The 18,174-nt window shown below is 44.0% G+C and overlaps 1 protein-coding gene across 1 annotated transcript in view; it reads left to right on the plus strand.

Moving 5' to 3' along the window:
• lrrk1 (leucine-rich repeat kinase 1) overlaps nt 1–15,072 on the plus strand; it is a 65,720-nt gene extending 50,648 nt beyond the window's left edge. Inside the window, exons 30-38 of the mRNA XM_069172884.1 lie at nt 33–227; nt 2,019–2,170; nt 5,419–5,536; nt 5,621–5,737; nt 6,356–6,553; nt 6,647–6,861; nt 7,338–7,778; nt 9,368–9,469; nt 13,808–15,072. Coding sequence (XP_069028985.1) covers nt 33–227; nt 2,019–2,170; nt 5,419–5,536; nt 5,621–5,737; nt 6,356–6,553; nt 6,647–6,861; nt 7,338–7,778; nt 9,368–9,469; nt 13,808–13,985 — 1,716 coding nt within the window. The 3' untranslated portion in view covers nt 13,986–15,072. The remainder of the gene's footprint in view (nt 1–32; nt 228–2,018; nt 2,171–5,418; nt 5,537–5,620; nt 5,738–6,355; nt 6,554–6,646; nt 6,862–7,337; nt 7,779–9,367; nt 9,470–13,807) is intronic.
• Nucleotides 15,073–18,174: the final 3,102 nt, after the last annotated feature.

Below are 18,174 nucleotides of genomic sequence, written 5' to 3' on the forward strand. Positions count from 1 at the left end.
GACCCAGTATCTTCTCTCATCACCAACTGAAGGTGGACATGTTCTCGTACGGTATGGTGCTGTATGAGCTGCTGTCCGGACGGAGGCCGACTCTGGGACATCACCAGCTTCAGATAGCGAAGAAGCTTTCCAAAGGTATCCGGCCGGCGCTGGGCAGTCCAGAGGAGGTTCAGTTCTACAGCCTCCAACGCCTGCTGACTCAGTGCTGGGACACGAAGCCAGAGAAGGTGAGCCTTGTACTGTACTGCACACAGGCCCCGTTCACACCTGCTATTAAAATTGCGTCTTTGGTGATCTAATCACAAGTGGACGGCTCTAAATACTTTGATATGAGAGCAACAAAGACATTGAGATCCCGTCTGCTCAGACCACATTCAGAGGACCACATTGTTCCAGTAGTATTTAGGCCACAATGAAGGACGGCTTCATTTATTTAATTTTTTTATTGCGATTATATTGATGTTTTTGTCACTTGTGAGGCACTTTGCCACTTTGTCAAGAAAAGTGCTGCATAAATAAAGCTATTATTATTATTATATTAATTGTCGACCCGACCCTGTCGTAATTATGGTCGTGGTTTTGGACTTGATGAAAAAAAAGACAAAGAAGCAGATGCAGTGCATGCATGTCATAAAGTTATCACCACACCACACATGTACGCATGTGCTATTTTCACGATTGCTCTCGAGCACTAGTGTGTGTGTGTGTGTGTGTGTGTGTGTGTGTGTGTGTGTGTGTGTGTGTGTGTGTGTGAGTACTTGTATTGCTGTTGGAATATACAGTAAATGTGTTGGTCAAGGAAACTATTGTTTTGGCCTGACATACTTTGAGTCTCCCTGAATGTGGGGTAAAGGTCATGAACTAATTTTCCATGATGAGTGTTGATTGTGCTCACACTGGAGACAACATGTCTGACTCTGTCTGGCAGTGTCAAGTAAAGGACGCAGTCTCACCCTTATCGGAACCAATGTGCTCCTTATAGTTGAGCCCTCGTGAGATTACAGGCAGCCTTATCTCATCTCCATGATTTCCATCACAGTGTTCACACAGTCACATCGGTGAGACTTATTTTCAGGGACAAAAGGCAAATCCCCCAAAATGTAAAACATAAACTTTGTCAGATGAACTCTTGAGTTGGGTTAAAGATACAATCTCAAAGATCTTTGTTTGACAATATGTACGTGCAGCAGTACAGCAGTGTGCGATTTGAAACAACACTACCCTGTCAAAAACATCAAGTACAACACAACTCAGCGTACTAACATGTGAGGATACCTCCACTCATGTCTTGGATCTCTATGCTGTCCTTTTCTCTCTCTGCCGGTCTACCAGTCAGGCAGATGCTCCGCCCACCTCTGAGTCTGGTTCTGTTAACAGATGCTCCGCCCCCTTCTGAGCCTGGTTCTGTTAACAGATGCTCCGCCCACCTCTGAGCCTGGTTCTGTTAACAGATGCTCCGCCCACCTCTGAGTCTGGTTCTGTTAACAGATGCTCCGCCCCCTTCTGAGCCTGGTTCTGTTAACAGATGCTCCGCCCACCTCTGAGCCTGGTTCTGTTAACAGATGCTCCGCCCACCTCTGAGCCTGGTTCTGTTAACAGATGCTCCGCCCACCTCTGAGTCTGGTTCTGTCGGAGGTTTCTTCCTGTTAAAGGGAGTTTTTCCTTCCCTCTATTGGAGGTTTTTCTCCCTTAAAGAGGAGTTTTTCCCTCCCAGCTTATGTGGTAATTGTTGAATTGTTGGGTTTCTCTGTATAATGTTGTAAAGTTCTGCTGTCAGGACATTAATGTGTTAAGTGCCATGAAATAACCTGTGGCGCTATATAAATAAAATTGAATTGAATACCATATGTAAGTGTACTAAGGGAAGTACGTCGCTTGGAACGCAGCCTGTGACTTTAGGTTCAACTTAAGTTTAGGTCAGGACAAGACAAATAGTGGTGACGATGCGGTAAGTCTTCAGGAAATGAAAGTCTGCGTCCTCAGAATTGATTGAAACAGGACTTTGTGTTTGTGTGCAGAGGCCGGTGGCCATGCAGTGTGTGCGGCAGATGCAGGATCCCAGCTTCCCCTGCCTCAGATACGTGCTGTCCTGTGACAGCCACTCGCAGCTCTTCCTGTCGCAGCAGCAGGGGTACGCCGCTGTGTTCTGGGACGGAGACAAAGGAGACAGGTTTGTCTTCAGCTCTTCTCTTTGCTAAAAACCCTTCTTTTCTTTTTTTTTTATTGCAAGGTTTTGTGCCAGTGTCATCCACATTTAATATGATTTGGTTCAGTTTTCTTGATGCATAATTACAGAATAATTAAAAAATCAATGATCTGCATGAAATGCTTCATTAGTGTCATTAATTAAGGTTTTCAGTTTTTTTCACTCCTACAACAGTAAGGATCGACGGACCGTAGATGGATATTGATATTTAGATAGATAATCGTTAATTTTTAATTTCAGTTCAGTTTGTGTACACTTTACAAACACAAAAAATGCAATAATAAAATGTGAGATAAAAATGCAAACAAACACAGAAAAATCTCATTAAAATATGTCAAAACAAAGTATACAAAAAAAGGACTTCGCTATAAATATCAATAACAATACAATGACAATGTAATCAATATTTATAGTTGTGGCAAACGCCATTAAAGGAAGAGCAAAGTGAGGGGATCCTTTTAGCCTACCGTGATTGGAAGGATGGAGCCAGGGACTGAGGTTGGTTGGTTGGGTGGTTGGTTGTTTAGCTGTTTGGTTGGTTGGTTGGTTGGTTGGTTGTTTGTTTGTTTGTTTGTTTGTTTGTTTGTTTGGCTGGTTGGTTAGTTGGTTGGTATTTTGGTTGGTTGGTTGGTTCAGGTGGTTGTTAGTTTGTTTGGAGTGGCCCCCAATTGTTGAAAGTTTGGTGTGAGGATTGCATCTTTTTAAAACCAGTGGACATTTGTTTTGATTTAGTGGTGTTTAGGAGAGCGTTTGAGAAGGTTTCCTACTTAATAATATGCCTATTTGGGAAAGTGCTGGTGCATGGGGTTGGTGTATGAAATAAACAATAAAGAAGACAAAAACACATCCCTGGAGGGAAGCCTGCGGTTATAATTTTGTCAGAAAATGCAGTGCCTGCTCTAAACAGCTAAGAATATCAAGAATCCATGAAAGCAATCCAGCTTCAAAGGAAATTCTGTGGCCAGTATATCTGCTAAAATTCTGGGTTGCATAATGTTAAAAGTAGATAAAAGGTCCACAAATAGGCGCCTGAAATGATACATTCACCATGTTCGCACCTCACAAAAACATACGTCGTGGGGGTCCGGTCACGTGGTCAGGTCAAAGTAAGCGTAAGGCGTGAACACACCCAAGACACATCGAGGACACTTTGAGGCCTCATCTGCTCAGACCACATTTGGAGGTTTTCTGGGACACGTATGACCAAATTCTCTCAGCAGTGGGAGCACGAATGCATCCTGGAAATAGCAATAGGAACAATATCCAATAGAAAGAAATATCTTCCGTGATGCTGCCGAGCGCAGTTGAACTGTACAGAAAGGAGAGATTTAATTTCAAATTGAACTGTTGGCGATAAAGCAGCTGTTTGTTGAATGAAGGCAAAGGCTGTTTCACCAAAGGCTCCCCGGGGTTTTTAATTTACCTTGTCTGCACCTCATTCATTTATCCACCACAGCGCAGAGCCTGATCCTCTCAAACCTGCTGGAAGAATGAAAATACTCTGAACCGACATGATACAACCCGTACCTGTCAGTTCGGGTTGTGAATTACAAACTCAAGTGTCACTCATTACAAATGTGAAATACGTCATAAGCAGGCTAATTAAGGACATATTAAAATGAGGAATGACTGAACAAAGATGTCTCATTTTGTTAAATGCTTGTTGCATCAACTCTTCTCTCATCACGTGTTCATCGTGTTTATTTACTTTTTTATTTGATTTGTACGCATGATAATCTGATGACCCCAGACATTATTATATTAGAGTCTTTATGAGCCGTCACTCATCGCCACCGTTTGCATTAAACTTCTTCAGAAATGTAGCACGTTCAGCATCAAACTTGCTGCCTCCAGCGATGGATGTTTATTCTGTTTCAACCATCATTGTGTGTGCAACCCCGTTTCCCAAAAAACTTGGGATGTGCAAAATGTAAAATAAACATAGAATTGCAAAGCACATAACCCTATATTTGATTTTTTTTTTTTTTTAAATGTTTAAAACACACGTGTTACTGACGTGGCTCCCCGGTGCCGGACGCTCCATTGTCGACTTTGTGCCGCAGTAGGATTCCAGGTTACTTTCTGAAAATGGAAGCAGCTGGTGGTGCAGGTGGTGTTAATCATCACCGCTGACTCCTGCTGGCTTCTTACTGCTGTTAACTCCTTCACTGTGTCAGGACAATATTCACACATCCTCCTCTCTGTCTTTAATCCTTCTACTCACTCTGGTGTAGATGAGCTCTTTTATCATCATTTACCGTTTTGTAAACTGATTGTAAAATTGAACATTGAAGATACTAAAGTATGTCAGTAGACTCGGCCTGAATGTGTGTCACATCCTTTCTGTACACTTTTTTAGAGTAATCCATTTCCTTTTGTAGCGTCGCTACTTTAATACCACTTTATGCCTGTTTTTATTAACATTAAATTAGATTAAATAAGACATTAAACAAAGGGGCAAATTCAGTTTTTACAACAGCACAAAAAACAGGAAAAAGAGGTGATAAACAGTTAAAGAAAAAAAATCCAGTGGAACAACTCTCAAGTTTGTTTGTTTGTTTATTTAGATCCCCATTAGATCCTCTTACTCTTCATAATTTACATGGTGATACACAGATACACTTTATTCAATCATGTAATAGACAAACATAACACATGAATGCATTTTAAATGACACAAAAACGAAGAAAATACAAAGATTGAGCCAACGAGATAAATATCAACAATTAACATAATGAGACGCTGACACACCAGAAATGCTGAAGAGTCACTGAAGTAGTTCATAAGTAGAATAAAAAAGTAAACTATAGATATTATTTTATTGTGTAATGTAATTGCTGTACCTTCAGCTGATGTCGTTTTGGATCTCGGTAAAATGAAATAACCTCCAGCAGCGTGACGAGTCTTAATACTCGCGAGCGTCCACACGAAACCATCATTTTTTGTTTCAAATATGATATTAAGGCGGTTTATTCTAAACCGTACAGGTAGCAGCACTGTCTGACTTCTCCATATGTAAATATACGGATAAGAAGTTGTAAAAAAAATGCTTTGCCTGTTCAGCCATTCATCAAGCATGATGCTCCTGTTTGTACCCGAAATTGTTCCAAAGTATTTTTTCCAAACCTTTTCCAGCATGCCTGACTTTGTGGGTTACATTACTCGCTGATTTGGACAAACTGGTTTCAGCCTGTTACCTGTGTGTCGTGTAGGAATTACAGCGTGGTGAATGTGGAGGAGGGCCAGGTGGCGGTGAAGAGGATGTCCTGTCCAGGCAGCAGGATCAGCTGCCAGATGAAGATCTCTAACTCTCTGTGGATGGCCACCAAGGTACAGCACAACATGGAACAACATTCAGCTCCATTTCCTTTTGCAGCCGAATCACTCCCTGTGTTTTGTGTGTCCGTGTGACAGGAACAGGAAGTGTTCATCTACAGTCTGAAGGACATGTGTCCAATCAGTCAACCCCAGAGACACTTCTCCTGCCCAGCGATCATCACCTGCCTGTTTCCTGTTCCAGCCAGAGATCAGGTGAGATGTTGTTCTGAACTCTGAAAAGAAGATTCAAAAAGACCTGTTTTTGGGGGCGTGTCTGTTTGATTGACAGGCCTGTGGTGCAGTCAGGTTACTGCTATCGGTAGGCGGGACATAGTATCGTCAGGTTTCCGATCAGAACGGGTCAGCGCTGGCTCCTCCCCCAAACAGCCTTTACGAAGCCTCTAGTTCAGATTCTGCCCGTCAACCATCTCCCTAGTTTGGAGCAGGAAGTGACCATATTTGGATGAGCCGGGGGAGGAGCCAACGGTGGATCTGACTGATCTGATTTGAGATCCTTCCACCAGCTGCTGTCACACTTAACAACAAAGTCTGCTGCGAGAACACAGATCTTCATATATTTTTTTTTAAATATCTGGTCTTTTTTATTATTTCTTTTCCACTATTCACTTGCTGTTGTAACACTGCAAACTTCTAATAAAGCCGACAATCATCTCTGTTGTTACTCTTTCATCAACCTACGCAGTCAGAAGTTACAGACCCATGTCAATCACAAGTACACCATCGATGAGACAACATTTAAATGACGGCACTGTGTTTTCTACTACGAGAGGATCATTAAGATGTAAATGAAATATGAACTGTCTGTCTCAGAGCCTGGCCAAGGTGTTTGCTGGGATGTCGGACGGCCTGGTGGCAGTGTACACGCTGGTGGACGACCTTCCTCTGGAGGGGGAGATCTACCTGTGCTCGCACACCTTCAACAAGACAGTGTTCGGTCTGAAGGACGCAGATCCGAGGCAGAAGCCCTACGCGGTGAGGAGCATGGCGCTGGTCAGCAGCGGGTCGCAGGTGAGAGCACGCGATCCGTCAGAAACGTATCCACGACGTCATCAAGTCACTCAGAAGGTCAAACACGCCTCCTGTCCCGTGTGTGTTCATCAGCTGTGGTTCTCCAACGGTCCCGGCGTGCTGGTCGTCGACTGTCTGAGTCTTCAGGCGGTTCAAAGACTGGAGCCCTACAGCCCGCCGTCTTCCATCGTATCCATGGCAACCAGTTTCAGCCTGTGGGGGGAGGAGGCCGTGTGGACTCTGGACAACCACATCAACACCCTGCTGCTGTACCACGCCGCCTCGTACCAGCTCTGTGCCAAGTACTGGTGAGTGGAGGTCAGACGTGGAGTAACACGGGACAACCAACAATGTTTTAGAGATCTTTGTGTGCTTTTTTATTTTTCTAAAGATCAAAAGAACAGTTTCACTAAATGGATGTTGTGTTCATTTGTTGGAAATCTGTGAATCATTTGACTCTTTTGCAATGAATTTAGTTTCCTCTCAAGAGGAAACACCAGGCAGGCTTATCTGGTAGATTACAGATATAATATTATCACTATTGGCACATAGTATGGATGTGAGCTGTTATTTAATATAATCAATACAGAAAAGATGTATCATTTTGAAACTGTATGTGTAGTAAGTAAACCTGACATATCTAATGCTAATTAGATAATTAACACTAACAACAAAAACTAAAACTCACAGTTCCTCTTTTACACGAAGCAGAAGAAAATATGGTCCATTTTTCAGTTGAGACATAATTCATTTTTAGATTTTTGAAATCATGTCATGGTTTCAGCTGCGGAGACGTCAATCCTCTCCGGGACGTCTTTGGTGTACAGCGTCCTGCAGGGATGAGCACCGTGGCAACCCGTGATGTCATCGCCACAGACCACAATGAGAAACAGGAGTGGGCCAACGGAGAAGTGACACTGATCTACAGTCAGGACGCCGGCACACAGATCATCCAGCACTGGGACTCTCTGACAGACTACTGCTCCTTATCGTCCAACGGCTCTGTGGAGCCGCTGGGGTCCAACTGCTCGAGCGCCGAAGACCTCAGCTTGTTGGCCAGTGGCCGCGCAGCGCCTCCGCTTGCAGACCTGGAGGAGACCGGCGGGACTCGGGATTCTGTCAACCCCGAGTCTGACCGGGACGCCGCAGAGACCGCGAAGGCTTCGATGCCTCAACTGCAGGCCTTCACCGTGCTGCTGGTCAACGAAACCCTTTGGATCCCCAGGTACAAGATAAAGCACCAACTCACCCAGTCACCATTCACCAACTCACCAACTCACCCACTCACCCACTCACCATTCACCAACTCACCCACTCACCATTTATCAACTCACCCACTCACCATTCATCAACTCACCATTCACCAACTCACCCACTCACCATTCACCCACTCACCATTCACCAACTCACCCACTCACCATTCACCAACTCATCAACTCACCCACTCACCATTCACCAACTCACCCACTCACCATTCACCATTCACCCACTCACCATTCACCAACTCACCCACTCACCATTCACCAACTCACCCACTCACCATTCACCCACTCACCATTCACCAACTCACCCACTCACCATTCACCAACTCACCCACTCACCAGTCACCAACTCACCCACTCACCATTCACCCACTCACCATTCACCAACTCACCCACTCACCATTCACCCACTCACCATTCACCAACTCACCCACTCACCATTCACCCACTCACCATTCACCTACTCACCAACTCACCCACTCACCCACTCACCATTCATCAACTCACCATTCATCAACTCACCATTCACCAACTCACCAACTCACCCACTCACCATTCACCCACTCACCATTCACCAACTCACCCACTCACCATTCACCAACTCATCAACTCACCCACTCACCATTCACCAACTCACCCACTCACCATTCACCATTCAGCCACTCACCATTCACCAACTCACCCACTCACCATTCACCCACTCACCCACTCACCATTCACCCACTCACCATTCACCAACTCACCCACTCACCATTCACCAACTCACCCACTCACCAGTCACCAACTCACCCACTCACCATTCACCCACTCACCATTCACCAACTCACCCACTCACCATTCACCCACTCACCATTCACCTACTCACCATTCACCCATTCACCAACTCACCCACTCACCATTCACCAACTCACCATTCACCCACTCACCATTCACCAACTCACCCACTCACCATTCACCCACTCACCATTCACCAACTCACCCACTCACCATTCACCAACTCACCCACTCACCATTCACCCACTCACCATTCACCAACTCACCCACTCACCATTCACCCACTCACCATTCACCAACTCACCCACTCACCATTCACCAACTCACCCACTCACCATTCACCCACTCACCATTCACCAACTCACCCACTCACCATTCACCCACTCACAACACACTGGAAAAATAAATCTACATAAATCAGTAAAATATAAAAAAGTCTTCACACCACTTATATGATTTTATAAAATTTTATGGGAAAAAAAATTAATCAAAACCAGTCAACATTGTCGTTAGATTGTCGGAAACATGTTTGTTTCACGGAAACTTGGCCATTTAATCCGTTTGTGTGATTACTTGCTGTTCTGTAAACAATATTGCGATGGGACATGCATTTTAATGACAACGCAGCTTCTTCTTCAAGACAATGTTGGTTAATTAAAGTTATTTCAGCCAACTCGTGGTTTGGATTTAAAAAAATAGACCCTGCAACCTTTTCCAGCATCATCACGCATCGCTCCGATAAGAAGGGAATATGTTTGTGTGTGTTGTTGGTTTGCAGGCGTGGAGGTGACGTGATGGTTATCGAGCTCCAGTCGCATGCTAACCAGCTGAGGGGGCGTGTCATCGCTGTCCTCAGTCCACCTGGATGCTCCTCTTTGGGGTAAGTTCATTATTTCCATTAAAATTGCTGTTAATCAGTGTTCACCAAACATAATGGAGGATTTAAAGGCCTGCTGGTTTGTTTTGTAGCACATGGTTGAATCAGTAAAGTAATAATGATTCAACTTGTTTATTTATTGAGACCAAATTTTGTCTCAACGTTTAAAAAATGGATAAATTCTGTTTGTTTTCCGACTTTCTTCTGTTTATTGACTGTTAAACAAGATGAGATGTATCTCATTTTGTTTATTTTTAATTGTTTGTCCACTGAAGCGATTTTCAGCATTCATCAGTCAACTTTGTTATAACCTTGAAGAACTGGAAAAACCTTTCCAGGCAGTTTGAGGTAGTTTCACCGTGCAGAATACTATAATTTGCATGTTGGTACAATCTATTAAAAACTATTTTACAACATATATTAGTGAATTTGCACCTTCAACTGCTTCAGTTTCCTTCTCTGTGATAACTGTCTGGAACTCGTATTAACGTCTGCAGCCACTCTGAAGGGCGGACCGATCAGCGACCAGTATCGGTGGTTGACCGCTTTTGTCCCGCCCCTCCTTCACTGTGATTGGACGGCTGGTGACAGTGACGAGTGCAGTGCTAATACCGGGGAAAAAAAACGCTGAATAAACGCTCAGCCCCTCGTCAAGGTGCTGGCTGTCATTAAATTCAACTTTAAAAACACGCTGAGCTCAGGAAAAAATACTTCTTTTTTTTTTGCAGCAGCGGCAGAGTGTCGGACAGTTTCGGCGCGAGCTGATTGGTTAAAATGAACCCGAGGTCTCCAGTAGGATGGAACGACTGTAAACGACTCTCTATGGAGGGTGACCAGACTTCATGATATAAGCAGAGCGCCTCGTGAATATAAGGAGTTGTAGGGTTGTTAATTGGCTCGGTTGTGTAGTAGATGCGTTGGCGTGGTGTTCGGTCGGTGCAGCAGGTGTTCGTCACAACGTCTGCAGCTCTCCGGTCACTCCTGCTGAAGACGGAGATACATCAGCAGTGAAATTCTACCCAGCAGCAGCTTGCTGACTCAGAGCTCTGCGGATACAACGAAGCTGCAGTCCGCTGCCTCCTCATCTGCTCCACCTCCACGCAGCTCTTTTCACTGCATTTACACCAAATCTGGAAAAATGTGAGAAAAAATTTTTTCAATCCAAATTCATTTATATTCTAGTTGGACCACATGGGATGAAAAGCAAAAGAAAAGAAATGGGGCGACGTGCGGCAACCGAGGTTGAACCCAAACCGACATAAGCAGGTTTTACGGTCTCTTCCCTCCCGACTAGTACGAAGGCCTTTGGCTTTAAGATCTGTAGCGCCGTGACCCGACTCTAAAATAAAATACACAAGAAAAGAAAAAGTAAGAAACATCTCTGCAATATTTTGAGGCTAGTGAGTGTAAATTAAACAAAGTTTCAGGAGAGAATTAAATTAACTGCATAATTTGTGTGGTAAATAAATGATAGAAATCAGCTTAAGCTCAAAAGATTTTATTGTACAAGTGGCATTAATTTTGGTAAACTACGTAGTAATTGTAAAAATAACAGACATTTGAGAATTAATGGTAATAAGTTACTTATTGGTCTTGATTTCTTCTCCTTAACCCCCCTTATTGTGTATAAACCTTTTTACGATACACCAGTGATGAAGATGTAGCTCCGCCCCTTCTGCTGCTGCAAAGACCACTGATCGGATGTTTCTTCAAGTTTATTTCAAACCTGTTTCCAAAAAAGTTGGGACGCTGCGTAAAGTGTCAATAAAAACAGGATGCAACGATTTGTAGATAACATAAATTAATTGTTTATTGAAAATAGACCAAAAGACACGTTAAAACTGTGAAATTTCATTGTTGTATGAAAAATATAGACTCATTTTGAATTTCATGGCAGCAACAGAAGACGGGAAAAGTTGTGTAAAGCTTAAAAGAAACACCTGGTGAAACATCTCACAACTTATTAGTTTAACTGGCAACAGATCAGTAACATGACTCTGTATAAATATTTGTTGCACAGGTAGATAAATGTCTTCAAACACCCAGTGAGTGTTGAATGAAGCCCGTCAATCAATCAAAGTTCCAAAAAGAACCACGAAGTCGCCGCTGAACTGAACTCTGTTGTCGAGGTGATATGGAAAATGATGTCACAGCGTCAGTGTCCCCATAGTAACGCTGAGGGGCTACATCGACAGTGGAAAACAAAATCCAGTAAAGTAGAGTGTAGTAGAGCCGGTAACATCAGTGGAGACGTAGTTCTAAAGAAAGCTACACGGCGACAGGAATCAGGCCGCAGACATTTTAATGTGTTTAAGTGTCACTTTGAATGCAACGTGGACATTGTGGGGAATTTCTTCGTTTAAAAAGGTTTAGGATTAGTGAAGCTGTCTAACTGTGTAATGAATAACTTCCTTCAGTTAGTGAGAGTTACATGTCTATAACACATCTGAAGTTCTCAGCAGAAAGACAAGTTAAGTTCATGTGAAGTTGTCACACACTATTTCTGGAACAAAGATACATGTGTGTCATAATGCCGAAGTAATTCTCTGAATCTTTGACATCCCGTCGGTAACATGTCCGTCCTTTACATTTTACAGAATCATACATTCACATGTGCAGGCTGCAGTTTGTGGAAGGCACAAAGAACATTTACACGTTTAAATGGTGAATAAAAGTGAACAATTCATTTATAAGCCTACAAAATGATGTAAACCTGTATTTAAATGAAAATAGACCAAAGAAAACATATCAAATGTTGAGAAATAGTCCTGGATATGTGTGTGTGTGTGTGTGTGTGTGTGTGTGTGTGTGTGTGTGTGTGTGTGCATGCTGGACATGTTGCCTATGTGCAGGGATGAATACACTCCTTCTATACCCTTCACCGCTGGGGGCGGAGCCACCACGCAGCTATATATCAGTCCACTGATGCAGCCTCAATAAAGCTCTGCAAAATCCTTCATCGTGTACTTATGGGGCTTCGCTGAGTCTGTAATTATTTCTGTAAAGAGGCCAGCAGCTGGTCCTTTTGGCAGAAAGGACTTCTATGTGAGGGAGGGTGGGGAGTGGAGGGCGGCCTTTTAGCAGCAGGCAATAAAACGGTTACTCTAAAGGGTCCTTAATAAGCAGTTATCCGACATGCTGCACCTGTAACACACGGCTCAGGTAGAGGAGGAGTCCTCGGGCCTGCAGGGCTTCGTTTATATCACAGAGCAGGACCGGGATGCTGACAGGACACTTTCACTGCATCGCAAATCTTTTAGCCTGAAGTCTTGTTTATTTTGCCTCTTTAGCGAATGTATGGGCTCTTTATCTTTTCAGATGAAAACAATGTTTCAGGGCTTCACAGAGTGCAGCTTCACTTGATCTGGAGGTCACGAGGTCGTTAATGGTCCGAAAAATGGTTCTGATCCAGAAGTGTCTTCAGCTGCAATACCAGCGAGTGCCACTAGAGGTCGGCTCCAAAAAGCCTCCGGCTCCATAGACTCCCATTCAACTTCTCTCATCAAATCCAAAGTGAATAAAATGTGTCCATCAGTTATCTCGGTGTTGTTAGCTAAAGTCACTCCTTCTTATTAGTTTTCTGGAGGTCCATCTGAAAATAATCCCTCATTCATTAGAAAAGAAGATTCAAGAAGACCTGTTTTTGGGGGCGTGTCTGTTTGATTGACAGGCCTGTGGTGCAGTCAGGTTACAGCTATCGGTGGGCGGGACGTAGTATCGTCAGGTTTCCAATCAGATCGGTCGGATCCACCGCTGGTTCCGCCCCCAGCTCATCCAAATATGGTTACTTCCTGCTTCAAACCGCTCCAAAGTAGCAAGATGGCGCCGGCCAAATTCCGAACTCGAGGCTTCATAACGTTCACAAACCGACGGGCGACGTCACTGCTGGTCGCTGATTGGTTGTTCTGCATTATACATGCGGTTGAGCTCAGGATACATGGATTAATGCAGAAGCCCTTTTTTCCTCCCAAAATGCATTGCGTCACAGTCCTCATAAATTACAAATTACAGTTTAAAAGTGGATTGATTTGTCTCGAATTCTTTGATTCATTTGACTTTCTTTTTTTTCTTTTTTTAAGAGAGGCAGACATTTTGTAACAGAGGATTTGGTTCTTTACTTTCGGTAAACAGGACCAACAGTACGTTCAGTGTCCGCGGTGGCTTTTTTCGGAGGAATCTCTTCCAAGAACTGCCACCACCTTCGAGGAAGAACTAATTACAGTGCAGAGAGATGTTTGCACCAGTTTTAGCTTCCCTCCTCACACACTGCATCACACTCTGTCTCTCCGATGATCGATGTCTCCCCTCGTATCTCACTCCTTCCCTCTCTCCTGCTCCCAGGATCCTGGAGGAGGCGGCGCTCGTGGCGAAGGACACGGTTGTATGTGGCTTTCATAAGGAAAACATGGAGTGGTGCCTGTGTGTCTGGAGGGGCTGGGGCGGCCGCGAGCTGGAAGTCTTCTACCAGTCCTACGAGGAGCTCGGCCGCCTGGAAACCAAAATGAGGAAAAGAAGGTAGCTGTTGTGCTGCGACGTCGAGGCGCAGAATCGCAGCTCTGTGCGGCGGCGGCCCGAGCCGAAGGGGGGAAACACGCGCCGACAGACGGCCAGTGTTCAAAGCAGGGGCCCTCCGACGCTGACAGGAGGGCAACACGGGGGGAGTGGAGGTGTCCCGGGAGGGATGAGCCTCAACCTGTGCTCAGCCTCCCACCCCCACCCCCCATCCCCTCCACCAGATACCTCATACCAGGACAAAAGTTAAGATCTGGAAGAAAAAAAAACACAGCAGAGAAAAAACAGCCACGAAGATCAAAGATGCCAGAAACGAAACTCGACTTCAGGACTGCGAGTCGTTCTGCCAGTTCAGTATCTCCGGGACTCCGTTCAAGATGCGGTTGAACTCTTTTGAGTCCGACTCCCGCCGCCGCTGCAGTCTGTCCTTTTATTCTTTGTCTCTCTATTTCAATCTTTAACGGTTCCGGTCTGGAGCCGTGCGACGCGCCGAAAAGGAACGAGGATCGGCCGTTTTGGACGAAGTGACCGGCGGTGGTGGACGTTCTCACTCACAACAACATGTTTTCTGAATATTTCAGCCATAAGCTTGTGTGCCTGCGAGCCGCAGCTGCCACTGTTAACCAGAGAGACACTTCACATCTGGGATCCGGTGCGGCATCAGTGCAAACAAACATTCAAACATTCAGCAGGTTCTTACCAATAAAAGAACACTTCTAAGAATAAAAACTTCCACTAGCGTCTGTAAATCGTGTATTTTGGGTTTTTTTTACATCTCTATGAAGTAGAAGTTTTGTTGCTTCGCGGATTCACAGGGAAACGCTGCAGATGATGTGGACGTGATGAGGAAGACGGAGGCGGCTCTCCTTCCTCTTCTTTATTAAAACAAGGTGCAGTGAGGAATCCTCTCAGCTGAAGTTTTGTTTTCGTGGGCTGTAAATAGATGATACGCTTCAAAGCCCTCGGTGCCATGAGCGACTTCAGAATCAGCAGCACTCTGCTGCCTCTAATATGAAGATATTATTATCATTATTATCACACAATCAAAACAGGATTCAAATGGTTTTGTTCCTCTTATGAGGCTTTGACAGTGTTTAATGGGTCTGATGTCGTGTTGTCAAAAAACAACATCAGAACAAAAACAATACGTTTTTTCGTGTTTAAAATTGTCTCTTTTTTTAAACTGATGAAAGAAATGACCCATAAAAAAAACACTACAAATATTAGCGGAACAGATGGTGTTCATGAAAAGGAAAAACACTGAAGCCCAATGAGTCAAAGTCCTCGCGGACACGTCAGCCCTCCTGGCAATGGAGGGAAATGCACATTTTCTCTCTCGAGGTTCAAACATTTCAAGACATTTTTGTTTAAATGGAAAAGTTCAAACGGTAGAATGTGTGAAGCATAAAATACATAACAGATTTTATTGATTCTACTGACGGGTAAAATAAAATATCCTGACGTGAAGACGTCCGTGTGGTGAAGTATTAAAGATCATTTCCATAATTATTGAGACAGATTAATTCACCAGAGCAGCTCTGTTCCAGATGTTGTACTTGTGTTCCAGGTGTTGTACTTGTGTTCCAGGTGTTGTACTTGTGTTCCAGATGTTGTTCTTGTGTTCCAGATGTTGTACTTGTGTTCCAGGTGTTGTACTTGTGTTCCAGATGTTGTATGTTTGTTCCAGATGTTGTTCTTGTGTTCCAGGTGTTGTACTTGTGTTCCAGATGTTGTACTTGTGTTCCAGATGTTGTTCTTGTGTTCCAGATGTTGTACTTGTGTTCCAGATGTTGTCCTTGTGTTCCAGATGTTGTACTTGTGTTCCAGGTGTTGTACTTGTGTTCCAGATGTTGTACTTGTGTTCCAGATGTTGTACTTGTGTTCCAGATGTTGTTCTTGTGTTCCAGATGTTGTACGTTTGTTCCAGATGTTGTTCTTGTGTTCCAGGTGTTGTACTTGTGTTCCAGATGTTGTACTTGTGTTCCAGATGTTGTTCTTGTGTTCCAGATGTTGTACTTGGGTTCCAGATGTTGTCCTTGTGTTCCAGATGTTGTACTTGTGTTCCAGATGTTGTCCTTGTGTTCCAGATGTTGTACTTGTGTTCCAGGTGTTGTACTTGTGTTCCAGGTGTTGTTCTTGTGTTCCAGATGTTGTACTTGTGTTCCAGGTGTTGTACTTGTGTTCCAGATGTTGTACGTTTGTTCCAGATGTTGTTCTTGTGTTACAGATGTTGTACTTGTGTTCCAGATGTTGTTCTTGTGTTCCAGATGTTGTCCTTGTGTTCCAGATGTTGTCCTTGTGTTCCAGATGTTGTACTTGTGTTCCAGGTGTTGTACTTGTGTTCCAGGTGTTGTACTTGTGTTCCAGGTGTTGTACTTGTGTTCCAGATGTTGTTCTTGTGTTCCAGATGTTGTACTTGTGTTCCAGGTGTTGTACTTGTGTTCCAGATGTTGTACTTGTGTTACAGGTGTTGTTCTTGTGTTACAGATGTTGTACTTGTGTTCCAGATGTTGTTCTTGTGTTCCAGATGTTGTTCTTGTGTTCCAGATGTTGTCCTTGTGTTCCAGATGTTGTTCTTGTGTTCCAGATGTTGTTCTTGTGTTCCAGATGTTGTCCTTGTGTTCCAGATGTTGTTCTTGTGTTCCAGATGTTGTACTTGTGTTCCAGATGTTGTACTTGTGTACTACCTCTCTCTACTCTGAGTGTATCAGTGTGTTCTCACTGTCAGTACAGAACTCTGAACACTTTCCACACTAAACGGTCGCCATCTTGGCTCCGTAGAGGAAGGGAGTATTTGTTGTAGTATTCGTTTATAGTGTAGTATTTGTAGAGTATTTGTTGGTGTACTAAAGGAAGTATGTCATCTGGCACACAGAAGAGGACTTTGGGTAAAACGTCTTTAGCTGTGTGGTAACGATGAAAACGAGACGATGCTCAACATGTTTCACTCATTTCATCCTTCTGTTGTCACGTTTCTGATCTTCCACAGCGGCCGGTAAAGAACTGTAAATTGTACATTACGTCCTGAGGCAGAGCTTATTTATTTACTGATAAAGAAAGTGTAGAGTAATAGAAGCTTTGTACATAATCACTGTACAATATGATGCTGAATACAGTTCTTAGGATAATTCGACTTCACGTGTGTCATGAAGACTCGTGGATAATGGGAGCTGTGCCCTGATGAAGCTGCTCCGTTCACACTCTTAGACAGCGAGGGAGGAAGACTGGTGATGATGAAGCCATGGTGACAGACAGGGAGGAGGAAGCTCCTGCTTGTTATGAGCAACATAAGAGGCTGCTTCCTGCTCACAAATGTTGGCAACGCTTTCTGCACGGTGGTTGGAAAGAAACCGGTTTAACACCAATAATGTGTTTTATTTAAAACGGTACGTAGCAGTACTTCAATCCTGAGAGACTTAAAAGAGAAAATCCCGCCGAGATGTTCCGACTCCGTCTTTCCTCCTGAGGATATTCTTCTTCTTGCTCGACTTTCTCCTCCTCTGCAGCTCCTCATGCCGACTTCCACTAATGTCTGGTCCTGATGGCCGAGCTCATACCTGAGAAGAAGCCTGATATTGTCTCAGCTAAAAGTGTGCATCTGTATGGCGACAGGGTCGGTGTGACCGGCAGGATTCTGGTGACCAGCTGCATTTAAAGTGTGTCGCAATAATCAAGTATCTTATTTTGGGGGGTAAATTCTGTTAGCGGTCAGGAAAAAGTTATTTGAGTTGTAGCTGTCGTTTTTTTTCACACTGAATATATTCCAGAATCCTAAAAAGGCTGCAGAGATTTCATCTTGTTTACCTGCAGGCCCTCCTTGTAAACAAGATGACAGGATCGGTGCTTAAACGTTTGCTCAGCAGCAGCCGCAGCAGTCACACTTGCAAACAACATGAATGATGCTCCTGTCGGGGAGGAAGACTCGATCCTCTGTTGCCCTGGTGAGAATAAATCCTGCTCAGTCCTCGTTGCTCTCGGTTAACCTCTGCCCGGTCCAAAATACTCACAGCAGTCTGATGAGCACTCAAGCTCCTCCCACTAGTGAAGCTCCTCCCACTACTAACCTTCATTCTAATGATGGACTTCTTTATTTTTAACATGATTTACATCTGGAGCTTCTCATATGAAGCATTAGTTGGTAGTTTTACGTGCTCAGAGCGTCCGACAGTAGAGGGCAGTAGAGAGGAGGCTGATCC

Source organism: Embiotoca jacksoni, unplaced genomic scaffold (assembly GCF_022577435.1).
Source record: "Embiotoca jacksoni isolate LCO1_2020_lvr unplaced genomic scaffold, fEmbJac1.0.p SCAF_56, whole genome shotgun sequence".
NCBI lineage: Eukaryota > Metazoa > Chordata > Actinopteri > Embiotocidae > Embiotoca > Embiotoca jacksoni.